Source organism: Nyctereutes procyonoides, unplaced genomic scaffold, assembly GCF_905146905.1.
Source record: "Nyctereutes procyonoides isolate TBG_1078 unplaced genomic scaffold, NYPRO_anot_genome, whole genome shotgun sequence".
NCBI classification, from domain to species: Eukaryota; Metazoa; Chordata; class Mammalia; order Carnivora; family Canidae; genus Nyctereutes; species Nyctereutes procyonoides.
The window spans coordinates 41660743-41679183 of NW_026575030.1; the positions used below are offsets into that span (position 1 = coordinate 41660743).

The following is an 18441-nucleotide window of genomic DNA, read 5'->3' on the forward strand; positions in this document are numbered from 1 at the left end:
ACACTGTAAAGTCGGGGAAAAAATACCAAAATATAAAAGAATGAACTGTAACATGCTACATATCATGTAAGGAAAAAAAGGGAAATAACCACTCATCTACTAATTCAAAGGAGATGTAGGAAGGATAAAACAGACACCAAAGACAGATTACCTACAAGGGGCAGGTGCAGACAGGATAGGAAGGCAGGAGAAAGAACGAGCTAGAAGAGGACAAGTAGTGACACTTTTGTATAGTTCTAACTTTTGGAACTATGCTAATATTTTACATACCAAAAAAAAAAAAAACAAATTAACAAAGAGTGCACAGCATTATGAAATACAAACAGAAACAAGTTAACTAGTTTCATTACAGATAAGCAGCAGAACCATACTAAAAGGAGGAGCAAAGAATTACCCCAGGTTACTTTGTAAAACAGTATTGATTACGCACTGTAAGACTGCACAGGTTGGCAGGCTCTTTTCGCTGGTAGATACATGGATTAGTAATTCTGAAAGTACTTTTATGTGTATTCTAGAGACTGAGCAAATAAAAGTCAGCATACTACAGATGGTCAAAGTCAGATTTCTTACTGTTGGATAAAAGTTTCAAATATACGAAGACGAGAGCGAACTCTGTGCTGTTGGTCTGGTATTGGAAGTTTTAACACTGAAGGGTCCCAGATTAAACGACTGAAGAGAGACAACTACACCATGTGGGATCACAAAGCGGATCGTGGCTTAGAGACACATTAATGGAGCAAATGGTGAAATGTGAAAAAATTCTGTACAACAGTACAAGGAAATTAATCCATTAAAGTATTATAATGATATTAGTTCCCTGATTTGGGCAATTGTCCTGTAGTTATTTAAGATGTTAGTAATATTTGGAGAACATGGAAAGACTAGTATTTTCACAGCATTCTGTTAAGTCTGAAATCTTGTCAAAATGAAGTTGAAAACTCAAAAGAACTACCTTCACTTGACCAGAAAAGTTGACTTGGACAATCCTTCCACACGGAGTCACGCTAACCTTGATTACTGGAGCTAAGGAAACATTTGAAAACCCACAGCCTTCACTTGTAATCATTCAAATTGGAATGAATCTTAATTCCAAAACGTAGTTCAATTTTTTTATTTACTAAGACCTGACCACTGGCAGCAGCCTCATAAACATTTCAAACACATGACATGGAGCGAAGGGATGGTAGACACTTTTTTTTAGTATTTTATTTATGAGAGAGAGAGAGAGAGGGAGAAAGAGAGAGAGAGGCAGAGACACAGGCAGAGGGAGAAGCAGGCTCCCCGCAGGAAGCCCGATGTGGGACTCGATCCTGGGACCCCAGGATCACGCCCTGGGCTGAAGGCGGCGCTAAACCGCTGAGCCACCCAGGGATCCTGATGGCAGCCCCTCTGTATATCTTCTCACACTTAGGGATTTTCCAAGATGGGACAGACAACACTCGCAGCGGAGAAGAGGGAGGATTTGGATGAAGTCTTTTCCAACCCCAGATAACCAGAATGCTATGTGCTAAGTTAGGCAGACTTCAATAAATACTCATTTTAAATCTCCCATTACTTCGGCCAATGATCTGGGCAAGAGCAACAATCACAACATTTGTCTCTTTTTTTGTTAAAAAACAAAACCCAGCGACAATGATGTAGAATAGAAAATAAGAACACTATTGAGTTTGACAAATTTATTGGTATTTTAGTAAAGACATTCATCTCAGTCGTTTCTCTCCCATCTTGACCTTAGGTTAATATTTCATTTGAGTCAAGAAAAGATTATGTAGGAAAGGGATGTTATTTTAACATAAACAGTAAAATGGACAAAGTGAAAAGTTTGCCTACATTAAAGCAAGTTAAATTCATGTATCTTGATATAATTAAATCATGTAAGAACTAACAGTTCTATATACATTTCCATTGTTTTACTTGGGGCTTACTCTAAACTTAAATGCAAATGAACAAAGTGTTAGGAGTATATACAGGCTGCTTCTCTGGAGTTATTACCTATTAAAAGAGCTCAGCGAGTAGTTACCACCAATAAAATAGTCTGAAGCTGCCTCCAAATTAAACATTGCAGGAGTTTTCAAAGAAACCATTATACTCTGTTTCTTTTATCTGGGACTAGGCTTTTAAAGATGTGTTTTAACTGTCACATTAAAAAATAATCCATATACAAAAATTCTAAAAAAATCCTACAATACATAGATCTAACAACAAATATGTGGTCAAAGAATCCATAAAATGCTTCAAGATGCATTTTCTTTTTCATCTTCAGTACCTAAAATGTGCTTTTGAGAGGCCATTGGTTAATATGTATACACTTCAAATGAACTGTTATTACTGTACTAAAATAAGAATTGTTGCATTAAGTTCAAATCAAATTCACTTTCACAAGTTAGTAACTTAAAGTAAGCTTTAACAAAGTTACAGAAAGTGCATCTTTCTCATTTTCATCTTCACACAATGTTGCTTTTTTGGTGTTTCTACCTTTTAAAAATTAAAAACAGCCAAATATTTAAGTATTATGTACATTTAAATTTTTGGTGGTGGTTTGTATTTTAAAAGAAACAGCTTCCTTATGATTTGCCTCAAGATCTGGTGGAAATGCTTACAGGAACTAGCTAATAACAAAAACCAAGAGAAGCACATTCAAAATACTGATTTACTTTGGTAGCAAATGGTCTTTGAAGACTAATGAAGGTAGACAAGACCCGTTAAAGTGAAGTGGGCTATCTCAAATACACAACAATTTACATAAAAGTCCTTAAAAAATTTTTTAAAGAGCTAATTAAGCATCTGTACCAACCGATAGCAATGCAATACTTAGTTTATGATGACTTGAAACAAAACAAATGCCCATTAGGAAAAAGAAAAGCTGTATTTTATCTAACATACTTTCAGTCAATAGTCCAGTAACATTTTCCTCCCAATACGATACTCCCTCTCTATAAGGCTGTTCCTGGGAGCCAGACACTTTAGGTTAATAAGGGAGTTAAGACTAATTGCTTGCAGTTTAATAGACGATAACTTTTTGCGTCCCTCTTAATGTGCTAATAGTTGTGTCTAAAAAAATATGCAATTCTTAGAAAGGTACCATTTCTGATTTTTTTATTATCTGTAACCTTTGGAAACTAATCACATGAAACTACAAAATTAGCAAATGTCTTGAAATCTGTATATAAAACATAAATTACCTCTAATTTCAAACTCTCATTTATTAGTGTACCACTCAATCTTTAAAAAACAAAACAAAACAAAACAAAAAGGCGGCTCCAAAGATAGTCTTATACCATTCTTTAAAAAAGGAAACTGTTCCTTTTAACTTTACACCCACCCCACACCCCAATTTCAAAACACATCATTTAATTGTCTTGGTCATGAACATTTCCAAGATGAGATTTTATATTTCGCTCCCATAGCTTCTGGTTATCAGAAAAACCATGCTTTCCTTTATTGAAGGAGTTTGGTCCTGCTGATGTTGGTGTATCCCTGTGTTAAAAGATAGGAAATTTAAAGGTTAAATAAAGCCTTTTGGGCCATGTTCTTAACTCATTCAAAACATATTTGTTTAGTATCTATTATGAACACAGGCTGAGTATCACAAGCCCCTACAGAGTTCTTCAAAAATACCCATTCTATAAGACCCCTAAAGTTTCAAATTCAGTAGGTCTGAGGAGGGACTGGCATGTTTAACAAACACCTAAGGTGATTCTGACACACAGCTAAGGGTGGCAACCAGGACAGTTTTTAAAACTGTTGCTTGAAACCCATTAAAATAGGGTCATGAAATCAACTGATGGCTTGCCATCAGCATCTATTAAAAAATGAGATAAAAGAAAAATATGAAGATATACTACACACAGAAAGGTTCAGTATCACTATGGATTTGTGTCATGAATTTGTTTTACATCTTTTACATATTTTTAAATATATAAAACAAAGCGAGTGTTTAGACTGGGTTACAAGGTCAGATGTACTTCTTACTTTTAGGTCCCTGTATGAAAGGAAAGCAGGCAGTCACCGGGACTGCTCCTATTTGAATCTGAAGACTGACGCCTGCATATGGACTTAGTTCTTTGCGAGTTTATATTTTGGTAGAAATGAGGACAGACCATGGGTTGATTTAAAGCCAAACTTTCTCACTAGCCTCTAAGATATCTATTTATGCATACAAAGACAAGAAAATGGGCATTCTGTTAACCTCATATTAATGTTATGTCTATAACAACAGAAACAATGGAGGAAAATTAAAAATTAAAATACTTGTTTTATTTCGGTATTTGGCATCTTAATTACCAACAAAAAAGGGACACGTACAATTAAGATTAAATGTGAAGATTAGTATGACAGGTCAATGACAGAAAGTCTTTTCTTTTTTATACTAGAAAAACTTAAATTTTAAATCATAAACATTTCTCAAAGCTCTCTCTAAAATTACTATTTTTTCTTAAAATATTCATTTTCTCTTACCAGGAAAGAAAATAAGATCACTGATAGTTCACAAAACAAAATTGTTTTGCCCAAATATGCAAGAAAAGCCCAAACACTAAAAGATCATTCTCTACAATGTTTATAACGAATTACATACCTTCCAATATTCTTCATCCGCATCTTTGCTTCTGGAGGCATTTCCTCTGGTTCACTCTGGAGGAAAAAAAAAAAAAAAAAAAAAAAGCAAACGGATGATACGTTACAGGTCTATTAAATTTACTTGACTACTGGGGTACCTGGGTGGCTCATATGCAAGTGCCAGAGCTCTCTCTCCCTCAAATAAATAAATCTTTAAAACAAAAAAAGCCTAACAATCCTACCAAGTGGGTGTAATTATCATTTAAGGCATTTTAAAGGTGAGGTAAACAAGGTTATTTTGTCCAAAGTCATAAAGCTAATAGCAAAACAGCTGGATGCCAAAGCGAAGACTCTTAACAACTTTATGGTATTGCTCCTTCTAAAAATGTCTCCTTTACTATAAAGATATCTTGAAAGTTCATTCTTTCCATACTTACAGATGTTGAAAAGATATGGGATAAGTTAAATTCCTCAGATCTGTTTTCATGTATAAATGTGGCTGGTGAGCTTTTTAATTCTTTAATTTTTATTTATTTTTTTCAAAGATTTTATTTATTCATTAGAGACACACACACACACAGAGAGAGAGAGACAGACAGACACTCAGGTAGAGGGAGAAGGAGGCTCCATGCAGGGAGCCTAACGTGGGACTCAATCCCAGGACTCCAGGATCACGCCCTGGGCTGAAGGCAGCGCTAAATTGCTAGGCCACGGGGGCTGCCCAGCTTTTTAATTTTTAAGTAGGCCCCACAACTGACATGGGGCTTTAACTCACAACCCCAAAATCAAGAATCACGTGCAAGATCTACAGACTGAACTAGCCAGGTGCCCCCTAACCCTTTTTAAAGTAAGCTCTAACAACTCTCAGATCAAGAGTTGTGTGCTCTACCAACTAAGCCAGTCAGGAGACCCTAAATATTCTTTTTGAGAAGAGTGTCTTCAAGATCTAGCCTAAGGGAGTTTCTCCAGGTTAAATGTGGGACAATTTGAGCATTATTGTCTATTGAATAAAGAATCCATGAGCCTACACTTACATAAATAAAGTTCTTCCTTACAGTAAGAGACAATAAATATAAAAGAGATAAGGACAATGAGAAAAATCACCATTTGGCAAAATTCATAATAATTGAGTCTGGCAGGAATCATCAATGAGATTTTAACATTCATGAGAGTGTTTAAAAAGTTATCTCAAAAAAAAATAAAAAAAAAATAAAAAATTATTATCTCTTTTTAAAATTTTTTATATTTACTCATGAGACACAGAAAGAGGCAGAGGGAGAAACAGGCTTCCCTGTGGGGAGCACAATGCAGGACTCCATCCCTATCCCGGACCTTGGGATCACACCTTGAGACTAAGGCAGATGCCCAGCCACTGAGCCACCCGGGTGCCCCTAAATTATACATTTTCATGTATTCTTTTTATCTTTTATTAAAGATTTTATTTTTAAGTAATCTCTACACTCAACTTGGGGCTTGAACTTAGAACCCCAGCATGTTCTACTGACTGGGCCAGCCAGGAACCCATAAATTTTAATTTTTTTAATTTTTTTTACTTTTTAATTTTTAGTTTTTTAAAGATTTTATTTTTATTTATTCATGAGAGACACAGAGAGAGAGGCAGAGACACAGGCAGAGGGAGAAGCAGGCTCCATGCAGAAGCCTGAGGTGGGACTTGATCCTGGGACTCCAGGATCACGCCCTGGGCCAAAGGCAGAAGCTCAACCACTGAGCAACCCAGGGATCCCCTATTTTTTAATTTTAAGTAGGCTCCATACCCAACATGGGATCAAGAGTCTCTTGCTCTAATGACTGAGCCAGCCAGGCACACCCTAAATATTCTTCAAGCATACCCCTACAGATAAATTTTAATTACAAACGGTAAAATAATAATTTGAAAAGTTGAGAAATCTGGCAGGTATCACTTTAATCAAATGATCAAAGTTAACACTGTCAGTAATGGGACATATTGACAACATGCACTCCCTGATATGATGCATTAAGAACTTGGCATCATTTCTGTGGTATTCCTGCCAAAGTAAGTAACACGAATCTATCTTCTATGCTGCTACATCTGGTTATTTGGCTTCTCTTCCTGCCTCAAATTTCCACATCACTTCTCATGTCTTCAAATTTTTGTTTTGTACCTTTTTTTTTTAAAGATCTTATTTATTTATTCATGAGAAACACAGAGAGAGGCAGAGACACAGGCAGAGGGAGAAGCAGGCTCCATGTATGGAGCCCGACATGGGACTCGATCCTGGGACTCCAGGATCTTGCCCTGGGCCAAAGGCAGGCACTAAACCGCTTAGCCACCCAGGGATCCCTTATTTTGTACTCTTTTATACCCTGCTAGACTGAATTTCTAGAGGAACATATCTGATTAATCTTTGGAATCTCACTGTGCCTAACATATAGAAAGTGATAACCATAGTAATTCTTTACTTATCGATTTGGGCTCCAAACATTCCATATTCATCCTTGCCCAAACTTCTCTACTGAAATCTCCACTCCAATCAAATGCACCTGCTAAGTATTTACTACTTGTCTTAGCTTATAAAAGTACTCTTTGGTTTGTCAAAACTCGGCCGAATGTTTTGGCATCCAACTCCTATTTCTTCTCTTATTTATTTTTCCAAATTATTTCAGCGCACAGTACGCTCCTCTGAATGAATAATTTTTATCCATACTGCTTCTTGGAGCAATTATTCATGTACTGTTAACATTTGTTATACAATGGGGTCACATTTGGGCAGCCCGGGTGGCTCAGCAGTTTAGCGCCACCTTCAGCCCAGGGTGTGGTCCCGGAGACCTGGGATCAAGTCCCACATCAGGCTCCCTGCAAGGAGCCTGCTTCTCCCTCTGCCTGTGTCTGTGTGCCTCTCTGTGTCTCTCATGAATAAATAAAATCTTAAAAAAAGGGGGGGGTCACACTTTAAGTGGGGGGTTAGTTTCTAAAGCCAGAGACCAAAGAAAAAAAATCAAAATGATGCTTAAAATTCGATATCATATGCTATTCTAAAGCATAAGAGAACGATACTGTGAGAGGCATGAGGGAACTAAGACTGCCTAAGAGAACAGCAGGTAAGCAACTCATGCTCACTCTGGAACATGTGCTTATCGAACAGAACTTCTAGCAGAATCACCGGTACTACTAGCTTTTCTTCTTGGGGATACCGGAAGAAAGCATCACACCTGCCTTTTTTAAGTTGAATGTATGTATGCACAGTATCTCATCACTGAAGACTCCAACTACAAAATTATTAGACAGTAACATTAAGTTTTTCTTTTTTTGGATTCTACATATTTCCTAGCATGTATCTGTATTAATATTACTCATAATAAGCATTTATTTATTTGATTCTTTTTTTAAGTAGGCTCCACAGGAATCCCTAGGTGGCTCACCACTGGCACCTGCCTTCAGCCCAGGGCGTGATCCTGGGGTCCGAAGATCGAGTCCCACATCATGCCTGCTTCTTCCTCTGCCTGTGTCTCTGCCTCTCTCTCTGAGTCTCGAATGAATGAAAGAATGAAAGAGAAAGAAGAAAAGAAAAGAAAGAAAAGAAAAGAAAAGAAAAGAAAAGAAAAGAAAAGAAAAGATCCCTGCCCAGCATAAAGCTCAACATGGGGCTCAAACTCATTACCATGAGATCAAGACCTGAGTCAACATCAAGAGTCAGACACTTAACACTGAGCCACCCAGGTGCCCCTGTTGATTTGATATTTTAAGGTTATTGCCCCCAAAGGCAATATTTTAATAATCCTACAAATAAAACATAGATACAGCCAGATTTTGCAGGTGTCACACAAAAAAACCCTATTCAGAATTTAAAAAAAAATTCACTAGTACCATTAATACAAACTACAATCTGCCATTAACACCTTCCTTAAGGAATGGTTAAAGTAAAATAAACAGGGGCACCTGGTGGCTCAGTGGTTGAGCCGTCTGCCTTCGGCTCAGGTCATGATCCTGGGTTCCTGGGATCAAGTCCCACATCAGGCTCCCTCTAGGGAGCCTGCTTCTCCCTCTGCCTACATCTCTGCCTCTCTGTGTCTCTCATGAATAAATACATAAAATCCTTAAAAGAAAAGAAAAAAGGTAAAATAAAACTAGGTGTCGACTTACATCTTCATCTTCGTTAAAAGCTGCTGCTACTGAAAGGGTTTTTGGAGCAAGCGTTGGAACAGTTTCTTTAGGCTTCTGAAGAAGAAACACATTAAAAAGTATCACATAATGTTTATACAGGCTTGTTTAATGATACAAATAAGTTCAAAGTTTCAATTTTATGTTTTCATAGAAACATACAGTAAGGAACTCAGAACAAACTTTAAAGAAATCCATTTTCTCTTTTTAAAAATGTGGTTATCAACAGGTAGCTTTATTAATTATATGTTCATTTGTTTTCATCCTGTAAAAGATTTTCTAGTCATGATCTATAGTATCATTTAGCTAAGGGGTACCTGGAAAACGTGAAAGAAAATGATTAGTAGTATTTTCCCACAGTAACAAAAAATGAAGTGCAAGGTGCCTTGAGAACATAAAAGGCACCAAGACCATCTCTCTCCTGGCTAGCTTTCTGCCCTATAGCCTGTAATGCTTCTCTTCTATCTAACCTAAGTTTCTGAGATCACTTGTCCTCAGTATCTTCATCCTCTCACCAACCATTCTGTCTTTCAATCCACTGCAATGCGGCTTCCTCCCTCATTCCCCCACGGCTCCTTATTCACCTAGAATCAAGTCCTCATGATTCTATGGGGTCACCAACGACCAGGGCACTGCTTTTGACTGTAAACGCCGGCTACTTTTTGAAACACTCCTAACTTGACTTCTCTGACACTGCTTTTTAGAGGTTGTTCTAATTCTCTGATCTTTTGTTCCCTTTGTTTCCTCCTGTTCCCCACCTTAAATGGCAGATACCCAAAATTCTGCCCTTCGGGATCTCTCCTTCTCTATACTTCCCTAGTAAATTCCATTCACTCCCATAATTTTAACTACTGAATCTTACGTCTACCCCAAACAGGATGTCATATGCTGTCATATACTGGATAGCTCCACTTAGAGCCCCAATGGGTATTTTAGTTTCACAGTGTTCTAAGTAATGAAACCAGAAAACCTCTTCCTCAACTTGCATTCTCTTATAGTCCTGTTGATTAAATCTCTATCTAATAGACCTACATCTCCCTCTGCATTCTCATCAACTACCACACTACAGACATCTAAGGTCCCTTTAGGGCATTACTTGCCTAAACGTTTCTGTTAGAAATACCATCTCCCCACCATCAGTGTTCTTTCCCTCTAATCCTCTATAATGGTACCAGAGTGATATTTCTAAAATGCAAACCGCCTAAGGGTTAAGTTTCCATACTTTCATAGCTCCACTAGAACTTCAAGAATAAAACTTGCAAACTATGTCATGCAAGTCCTTTATGATTCGGTTCTCTGGTCTCATTTGAGGCAGCTTTCTATCCCTACATTTGCATACCACTTTCCAACTACAAACAATTTCCTGAATGTACCATGTGGCTTCACATATAAACTACTTTTGCACAGAATTCTTTTTGAGATGCCCTTTGCCCCCTGTCTACAGTGAAGGGCAACTCAAATCACCTCATCAGTGAAATATTCTCTGATTTACTGAAACAAAATGAACCACCCTTTCTTCTATAACACAAATATTTTTTATAAATGTTTGCTTTTGAAGGAGTAAGAAATGTTAATTTGGAGACTGTGCACAGAGACTCCAGAAACATCCTTTACTCTTTTAAAGACGTCACGTGTCTGATGTTGTACAGACAACATAGGACACAAGTACCTGTTGATCAACTATTTTTTCACATCATATAATCAAAAGCAATAGTTTAACATTTTTGTACCTTACATCTCACGTCCTCAAGATGACTGTGTTTATACTAAAGTTTACTTTATAAAAACAGGTTTTTGTTTTTTAAAGATTAAAATGTTTTACTGAATAAATAGCCTTTTTCAAACAAAACCCTCTCATCTAAAATGATCAGCAATTACTAAATCATGTTAATGATTTAGAAAAAGTAGGGATTTAAATATCTAATTTAGGGGTGTGCCGAACACAGTAAAATCTATTTTCAAGAGTAACATCTATATGGAAGTGTACATTAGAATACATGTTTAATGACTACCAAAAAAACCCACAAATGTTTATGCAATTAGTCTATGCAACTTTACAAAATAAGACCGAACAAAAAGAATCGGCTCAAACAGGAAGAAAATCATGAAGTAATGAAATTACAAGCTGAATGTCATTTGTTCAGAAAGAATTTTTTGAAAAAAGGAAAAAAGAAAAAGGCAAAAAAACATAGGGTGGGAGTAGGGTAACTCAAACATACTGTCTCTAGTAGGAGCCTGATCCATATCACACTTTTAAGATCTCTAAATGAACATCTAACACAAAAATAAAGCTAAATGCATCTGGCAAAGAAACATTAATTTTCACAGAATAGATATGAATAAACTACTTAAAAGCAATAATCCTAATAATTTTAGGATTGCTGTTTTAGACAAGAATATAAACTACTTTCTAAAGTTAACAGTAATATACTACTTAAGTAACATTTTTTTCCTTAAAGATCTATGTGGTTGAAGAATATGAAACTGCCACTTTTATAGGTCAGAAATAGTCAAATACCAAAACTTTGTAATTTCAATCTATTACCTCAAAACTTGTCAGATACTCCATGGTTAATGATTATTTTATTTTTTTTTTTTAAATTTTTATTTATTTATGATAGTCACACAGAGAGAGAGAGAGGGAGGCAGAGACACAGGCAGAGGGAAAAGCAGGCTCCATGCACCAGGAGCCAGACGTGGGACTCGATCCCGGGTCTCCAGGATCGCGCCCTGGGCCAAAGGCAGGCGCCAAACCGCTGCGCCACCCAGGGATCCCCATGGTTAATGATTATTAATTCAAGCTTTGTATTTAAAGTTGATCTGTGATAGGATATACAGAGCTCAATGTCCATTTGTAGCTCCAAAGTAACCAGGAAGCTCTTATCAAAGAACACCTTACTAGCACTGATTTCTATAGGCATTACTTTTTATATTACTGGAATTGAAATACAAGGAAAATAAGTGAATTTATTTCTGAAAATATTTTTGAGAGGTTTTTGCTCAACTTGGAAAAATTCTAAGCTGTTACTTCATAAACCATATACTCTTTAGAATAGTTGCTCCTTCTCATACTCCAAACTTTTAAAAAGCTTTGAGTTATAACTTGCCCACACCATTCTTGAAATCAGAGCTAAAAACTTCTTAAATACTTCATGTAAGTTCACACACGAATATACTTTTTCAGACTCAATTTACCATAATCTCGTAAAAGCAGGTTTCTGAAACAAATTTTTAAGACCCATTATAAACATCATATAGATAAAATAACAACTCACACTCGATCCAAGTTTGATGGATATGGCTGAGGCTTTCTTTGTCGTCTGACTACCTATGGCAAATCCAAACTTGGAGATCTTTGTAGGCTTTGTTGGGAGGTCTGCAGCTTCTTCTTCAGCTGATCGCTTCTCAGCGCTGCGACTGGAACTTTCCCCTCCATTACTGGAAGAAACAGTCTTAGTTTTCACAGGTTTTTCTGCTTCTTCTTCAGGTCCTGGTGAAGTCGAAACAACTTACCAAGATGAGCTATTTTTACTGAGCAGATTGATGGGAGCAGCAACCTCAAAAAGCATCGTTATAAGGAAGATACCTCTGCAGTTGTCACCTACTGACCCAACAGTCTCTTCCACTGTTTGTTAGAGTATACAGCAGGAACTGAGATTGTGTGGCAGTAGAAGAGGCTCCCATGAATTAACTAGCATAAAATACAGAGCAATTTAAAATTATAAACAGAGTTCACAAAATGTTAAGACCCTTCAACTAAACACTATTATGTAAGTCATATAATAATCTAATCATTTGTGGGGGTTTTGCTTCTTAGAAATTAAGGTCTATAAGTGCTTCTATACAAACTAGTTTGGGAGCAATTGGCCACAACACATGATAATACATTTGATCAATAAATTCTGGCATTCTTCAATTATGTACTACTAGTTACACAAAGTACCTAGTTGTGTGTATTACAAGAACTACAATGTTAATACAGCCTGGAGTAACTTTCTTGAGTGATGTGTTCCTCAAGTACCTCTCACACAATTTTTAGAGTTGAAAAGGAAACTCAAGGAAGATGTCAAGTCATCCCCTTCTATAATTTAATTCTACTCCAAACGCTTGGTTATCACCTATTATAACAATCATACTTAGGTTTACACCTGACTTATTCTCGTGGAAAAAAAGATGAGCTAATTATAATTTCAAACAGTAGAAGCCATAACATATGTAGATTTGGAATGCAGTATGGCTCTCAATAACTGTGTGTTTATATCAATCAGTGAAGAAATACGTTTGCATCTTGACTATCTTTGGTTCTTTACACAGGCTATTTTAGAAGTAGTCTAGTTGATAATTAAAAATTTTACTTTCTTTCCCCCATTTCACCCTGTAGAATGTTTTCTGATACACTAGAAAGATGAGAAGATGCTCTAAGTGACAGCCCTGACAACAATTAAAAAAAAAAAAAAAAAAACAGGACATACAACTGTTAGAATGCAGGAAAAGCAGAAAATCAAACACAAATAAATGGACAAGTAACAGAGTAAAAAATCCAGAGGCTACAGCTCTCAATCTGTATAATTTTAGAATGATGAGGTCTCTAGATTAATAAGCACTTTGAACAGAACATTTGATTTTGTTTAGAGCAAAGGTAACAGGAATTCTTTATTCTCTTTGGATAGGTGGTAAAAGTTGTAATAACAATGCAGGGGAGGTACTAAGTAGGATTAGAATTTGGGACTTCCCAGGAGACAAAGATAGTACTGAAATGGTTGCTGGAGGTGCCATTTACTTATTTAGATATGAAATTATAAAAGCACCTAAAGAATGTAAGATCAATATTCAATGGTTGAAATACAGAAATCAATTTAGAATTTCTAGGGGTGCCTGAGTGGCTCAGTCAGTTAAGCGTCTGCCTTCAGCTCAGGTCATGACTCCAGCTGGAGTCCTGGGATGGAGCCCTGCATCAGGCTCCCCACTCAGTATCATCAGCTTCTCCCTCTGCACAACCCCCATGCTCGCTCACTCTCATATAAACAAATCTTTAAAGAAAAACATCAATTTAGAATTTCTAAAAAAGGAAACTGTTATGCCAACATTAATTTTTTCAAAGCCTAAATTTATAACTAAAAGCATCATTCTAAATTTTATTCTACATTCTGTTCAGTTTTAATCAAGTATGAATTTTACTGTAGAACCCAAACAGTGATAACTATTTCTTTTTGACTGACAGCTAAAACTGCAACTGTAGTCTCTACATATGGGAACATACAGAAAATGCACTGAGTTTGCATAAAGAATCTATACACTAAGGCACAAATTCTGTACAAATACAAACTCCGAAAAACACCAAACAGCATAAAGAACATTTAGTCTTGACTGCACTATATTCTGCTCTTTGAAATGTGACCCAAGAGCTACACATAATTAGTCAAGACTTCTAGTTCTTATAAAAGAAAATAAAAAACCTATGTTTTCTTAATTCTAGGTCTTTTACCCAGAAAATAATTCTGAACAAAGATCTAGAAAAACTAAAGCATAAGTATAAAACAAAGTGAAAAACATAAATCTTACTATAATATTAATGCCATTAAGTGTGACACTGGCTGAACTAGTATGTGATAACATATGGAACACAATACTAACTGTCCAATCCCATGATGCTATAGGGAAGATTTCTATAGACACTGCTATAGAAAAGGTAGCATGAACAGAGAGTTGGGAAAACTGCCACTAATTAAGGAATCAACTGGCAGCAACTCAGTTTTGTTCACATTTGCTTTCTCGTCACCTTAAGAGGCAAACTATTAAGACCACCCACATCTCATGTCCACATTGGAGATGAAACATACTATGCCTAGCAGGTCATTTCCTTTTTATTTTTTAAGAATTTATTTTATTTATTTGAGAGAGAGAGAGAGAGAGAGAGAGAGAGAGAGAGACGGAGAACACAAGCAGAGGGAGGAGAAGCAGACTCCTCACTGAGCAGAGAACCTGACATGGGACTCCATCCCAGGACCCTAGGATCACGACCTGAGCTAAAGGCAGTCACTCAACCAACTGAGCCACCCAGGTGCCCCAGCAGGTCATTTCTAAACATGACTGATTCCAGATCCAACAAATTATTTTTGAATATAGTAAATAACTGTTTGGCTGCACTTAACTCTTAAGTTTTTTTTTTTTTTTTTTAAGCAACTGTAAATACTCAACAGCTTTAGAAAATACCCACTCTTCAATGAAGAGATGGGGGAAAAGGAGTGAAGGAAGAAGGTGAGTGTACAATTAGTACTCTTACTTAGCTTTAAATGGCTCAATGTGTCATATGGATTGGAGCTGTTATTTTCTCTTTAGGTAATCCTCTTCTAACAATTATGTAGTAAATACACATAACATTTAGGAAATAAAGCAAATGGAATAAGCAATGAAAATGGAAAAATGTGACGGACAAATATTATCATCAACGCAACTGTTACTAGATTCTACAAGTCTTTATATAGGTCATTAGAAGAGAAAATTATTTCAACCTAAGGTGAACTTTGAAATATATCACTAAATATCAATATTCATTTCTAAATCCATTAAAGTGTTTTTTCTTTAAATACAACATGTACTACACTTTGGCATTTGGGGGCTTTTAATCAAGAACTGCTGTTTTCAATTTATTTAAGGAGTTCTTTATATTTTGGGCCATTAAAAACAAAATTTTTAGATGACCATAGATTAGCAATGTGAAAAATTTTAGCCATGTGACTTACATTTTAAAGAGTGAATAAATGAATAAATACGGTAATTCGTTTTTAAAAATAAGAAAATCACAATTTATAGCAACACATGCATATAATTGTATAAAAGTACTAGATGCTTTACCAGAGAATATTTCACAAAAGGGACTTTCATCTAGTTTGCATTCATTCTGAGCTAACAAAGTGTGTAGTTAATGTGAAATCAAATTACACGTGGTACACATGGTACTAGCTTTTTTTTTTTTTTTTTTTTTCTTTTCCACTGATTAGCTGGAGAGGAAAGGTGGGCCTTGGAGGACAAAGTCACCTTACTCTGAAAAAAAAAGTACCTAATAAGAAAGTTTAAGTCTATATGGGTATATCCTCATGACCCATTTGTATTCTGGTAGCTTCATCTGAAAAAAGGGCACATAGTTACCTCTCCAAAAAGACTGGTGAGCAGCTTATAGGAAAACATAGTCAAGACCCTCCTAGTGGCAGGCATAACGAATGTCGATTTCATTAAAGTAGTTCTTGGATAACTTAAAATAGCACAGGATCACCACGATTATGAGATGGACAGCTTTTTTTTTTTTTAAGATTTATATTTCAAGGAGCTACAAAATTTTAGCCAAAAGAAGAATAAAAATCTGCCCAAAGCCTTATCCGTAGCATCACCAGACTCCTCTTTAAGGGAAGAGCCCTTAGGACAAGTTTGAGGGTGTTTGACAATAGTGCCAACTTGCCACAAGATTTGCAATGCAGCGATTCCGTAGTATTAAATAAACGTTTTAGCTACGATTTCTCTGTACATACTCATTAAAAATATCTTGACATTCAAAAACGGTTTATATGCAACATCGCGATTTTCTTGTACAGGCAGGCACATCCAAGGCAAATTATGATGAAGTCACTAAGGGGTGGGTAGCACTTACTCTAAATCGCCCACAGGGATACCATAAGTTTTGACCCCAATCGCCCCAGTTAATCGTGCACTACCACCCCAACATACAAAAACAGGCTACAATGGAAACACCAACATTCCTACTACACATCGGATCATCCTCGCGGGGGGGGGGAGGGGGGTGATACATTTCACAGTCCAGTGCGGACTTGCGCTGACACTTAAGGTGCGTGTGGGCAACACAGCGACACAAGCTCTCGAGACGCTTAATAAGCTTCTCTCCAAAGTTAAACGGCTGTCTAAAAGCCAGTTAGGATTCTTTAGGTTACACATCTTTGTTTTTCCTCAAACTACTCATTTAAAAAAAAAAAAAAGTGATTTTACTCAATGATTTCCGAGACGGTGTTTGGGGGGACGGGGGAGGGGGGGGCCTTATGAGATAGTCCCACACGGTTTAAGTCGCTGTTTAGCGAAGAAACCGAACACTGCGCTTTCCTCAGTTTTTGTGGCCAAGGCAGTTCACCTCCCTCCACCCGTCAGGCTAGTGACGTCCTCCTGCCTCCGCAGGCTATTCATCTGCGGTGTTTTCTCCAACTAAATACGTGAGGGGTAAGATGGGACGGAGTCAGACCCGAAAGGAAAACGTTTCTAAGGACGTCCGGACCGCGCCGCCCGCACGTGCTGAGGTGCCCGCCTCGCTACGACAAAGGGGGGCGGGGGCCTGGAGACGCTGCCCCCCCGCGCTCGGGGACCAGGCGGGGGGGGGGGGCAGGCGGGGGAGGGGCAGGCGGGGGCGCGGCCACAGGACGCGCCACGCGCGGGTGGAGCCGCCCGACCTCGGCCCCGCAGCTGGCGGCCGAGAGCCTAACTCGGGGAAGGCGGTGAAACCCTAGCCCGAGGCCCGAGGCCCGCGGCGGCCACCGGCGGGCGGCAAAGGTCCGTCTCCCGCCGCGCCGCGCCGCCCCGCCCCGCCCCGCCACACGGTGGGATCGGCCCGGAGCTCGCGGGGGGAGGCCGGGGCCGCTCCACCTCCGGGCCCACAGGGAGAAGCGAACGGACTACGGGGGCCTGGGGCCGGCGCGGCGGCCACCGCCGGGGACGCGGCCCGGGCGCGCGCGGAGCCGTGCGCTGTCGTCTGCGGTGCGGCGGCGGCTCCCGCGCGGCCGCTCCGGGCCCCACCCCGAGCCCGAGCCCGAGCCCGAGCCCCCTCCTGGCACCCCCGTCCCTCCTCCCCGGAAGCAGGGCCTCCGCGGGGGCCGGCAGGGGACGGACAGCGGCCGGCTCTGCCCCGGCAAGGAGGCGAGGTGGGCCCGGATCCCGGCGGGCCGCGCCGGGCGTGCCCGGGTGTCGTCTGGGCCCAGCACCTGGCGGGCGAGCGCCAGGCCCGCCCGTGCTCGCCCCCGTCCTACCCCCCACCCCGGGGAGCCCAAACAGAGGCCCAGAGCACCCCACGCAGCCCGCGACGCTGGGGTTGTGTTCACCTCCGGCGGCTCCAGCTCGCTGCGGTTTCTCGGGCTTCTCCTCTCCCGCCTTCCCGTCCGCCATTTTCCCCGCCGCGGCCTCCCCTGCAGCCACGCCAAGGACGTCACGGCCCCGCCCAGCCGCCATTGAGTTTCGGAGGCGGCGGCCTAGAGCGGCCCTGGAAAGGCCGAGGAGGCCGTTTGGGAAACGGAAGTGGGTGTGACGTCATCCCCAGGCGCCTCTGCAGGAAGGGCGGGAAAGGTTGGGCTGCGTGTCTCCTGACGACGGCTCGGGGCCTGGCGGGACCTTGCTTAGGCTCCCACAGTGCAGAGAAGTGGGAGCGTCACTCCGGGAGCGGCGGCGGGACCTTGTTAAGCTTTCGGCGGACCAGGGTCAGACGACGGCCGAAGCGAGCCAGCTCCGTTCTGGTCTTTGTGGATCACCTGGGCTTTAACAAAAAAAAGGGGGGCGGGGCAGTGGGGGCGCCTGGCTAGCTCCAAGGAGCGTGGGACTTGATCTTGGGTCCTGAGCTCCAGCCCGATGTGAGTGTACAGATTACTTAAGTGAATTAAAAAAAAAAAAAAAAAAAAGGCGTCCGGGAGTGGGAGGATCAGTGTTTATGGAGCGCCCTCTCGTGTCCTGCGTCTTGTTCAGTCCCCACCACAGTT

General features: G+C 39.6%; 1 protein-coding gene across 2 annotated transcripts; it reads right to left on the reverse strand.

Moving 5' to 3' along the window:
• Positions 1-1661: 1661 nt before the first annotated feature.
• Positions 1662-17913, reverse strand: PCNP (PEST proteolytic signal containing nuclear protein). 2 transcript variants are annotated; one of them, XM_055315864.1, is made up of 5 exons: positions 17794-17913; positions 11974-12188; positions 8681-8755; positions 4577-4632; positions 1662-3477 (listed from the first exon to the last, which is right to left on the reverse strand). In XM_055315864.1, exons 1-5 carry the CDS (start codon positions 17855-17857, stop codon positions 3351-3353), a joined length of 537 nt encoding a protein of 178 aa, XP_055171839.1. In that variant the 5' UTR covers positions 17858-17913; the 3' UTR covers positions 1662-3350. The 2 variants fall into 2 exon arrangements, with proteins under 2 accessions (XP_055171839.1, XP_055171840.1); XM_055315865.1 differs by lacking the exon at positions 17794-17913 and adding an exon at positions 12212-12333 and having other exon boundaries at positions 11974-12136.
• Positions 17914-18441: the final 528 nt, after the last annotated feature.

Coding starts and splice junctions, on each gene's coding strand:
- PCNP (XM_055315864.1), bottom strand. CDS start 17,857: ATGGCGGACGGGAAGGCGGGAGAGGAGAAGCCCGAGAAACCGCAGCGA. Junction 8,756..11,973: donor CCATCAAACTTGGATCGAGT/GTGAGTTGTTAT, acceptor TTTCTTCTTCAG/AAGCCTAAAGAAACTGTTCC. Junction 3,478..4,576: donor CGGATGAAGAATATTGGAAG/GTATGTAATTCG, acceptor CTTTTAACACAG/GGATACACCAACATCAGCAG.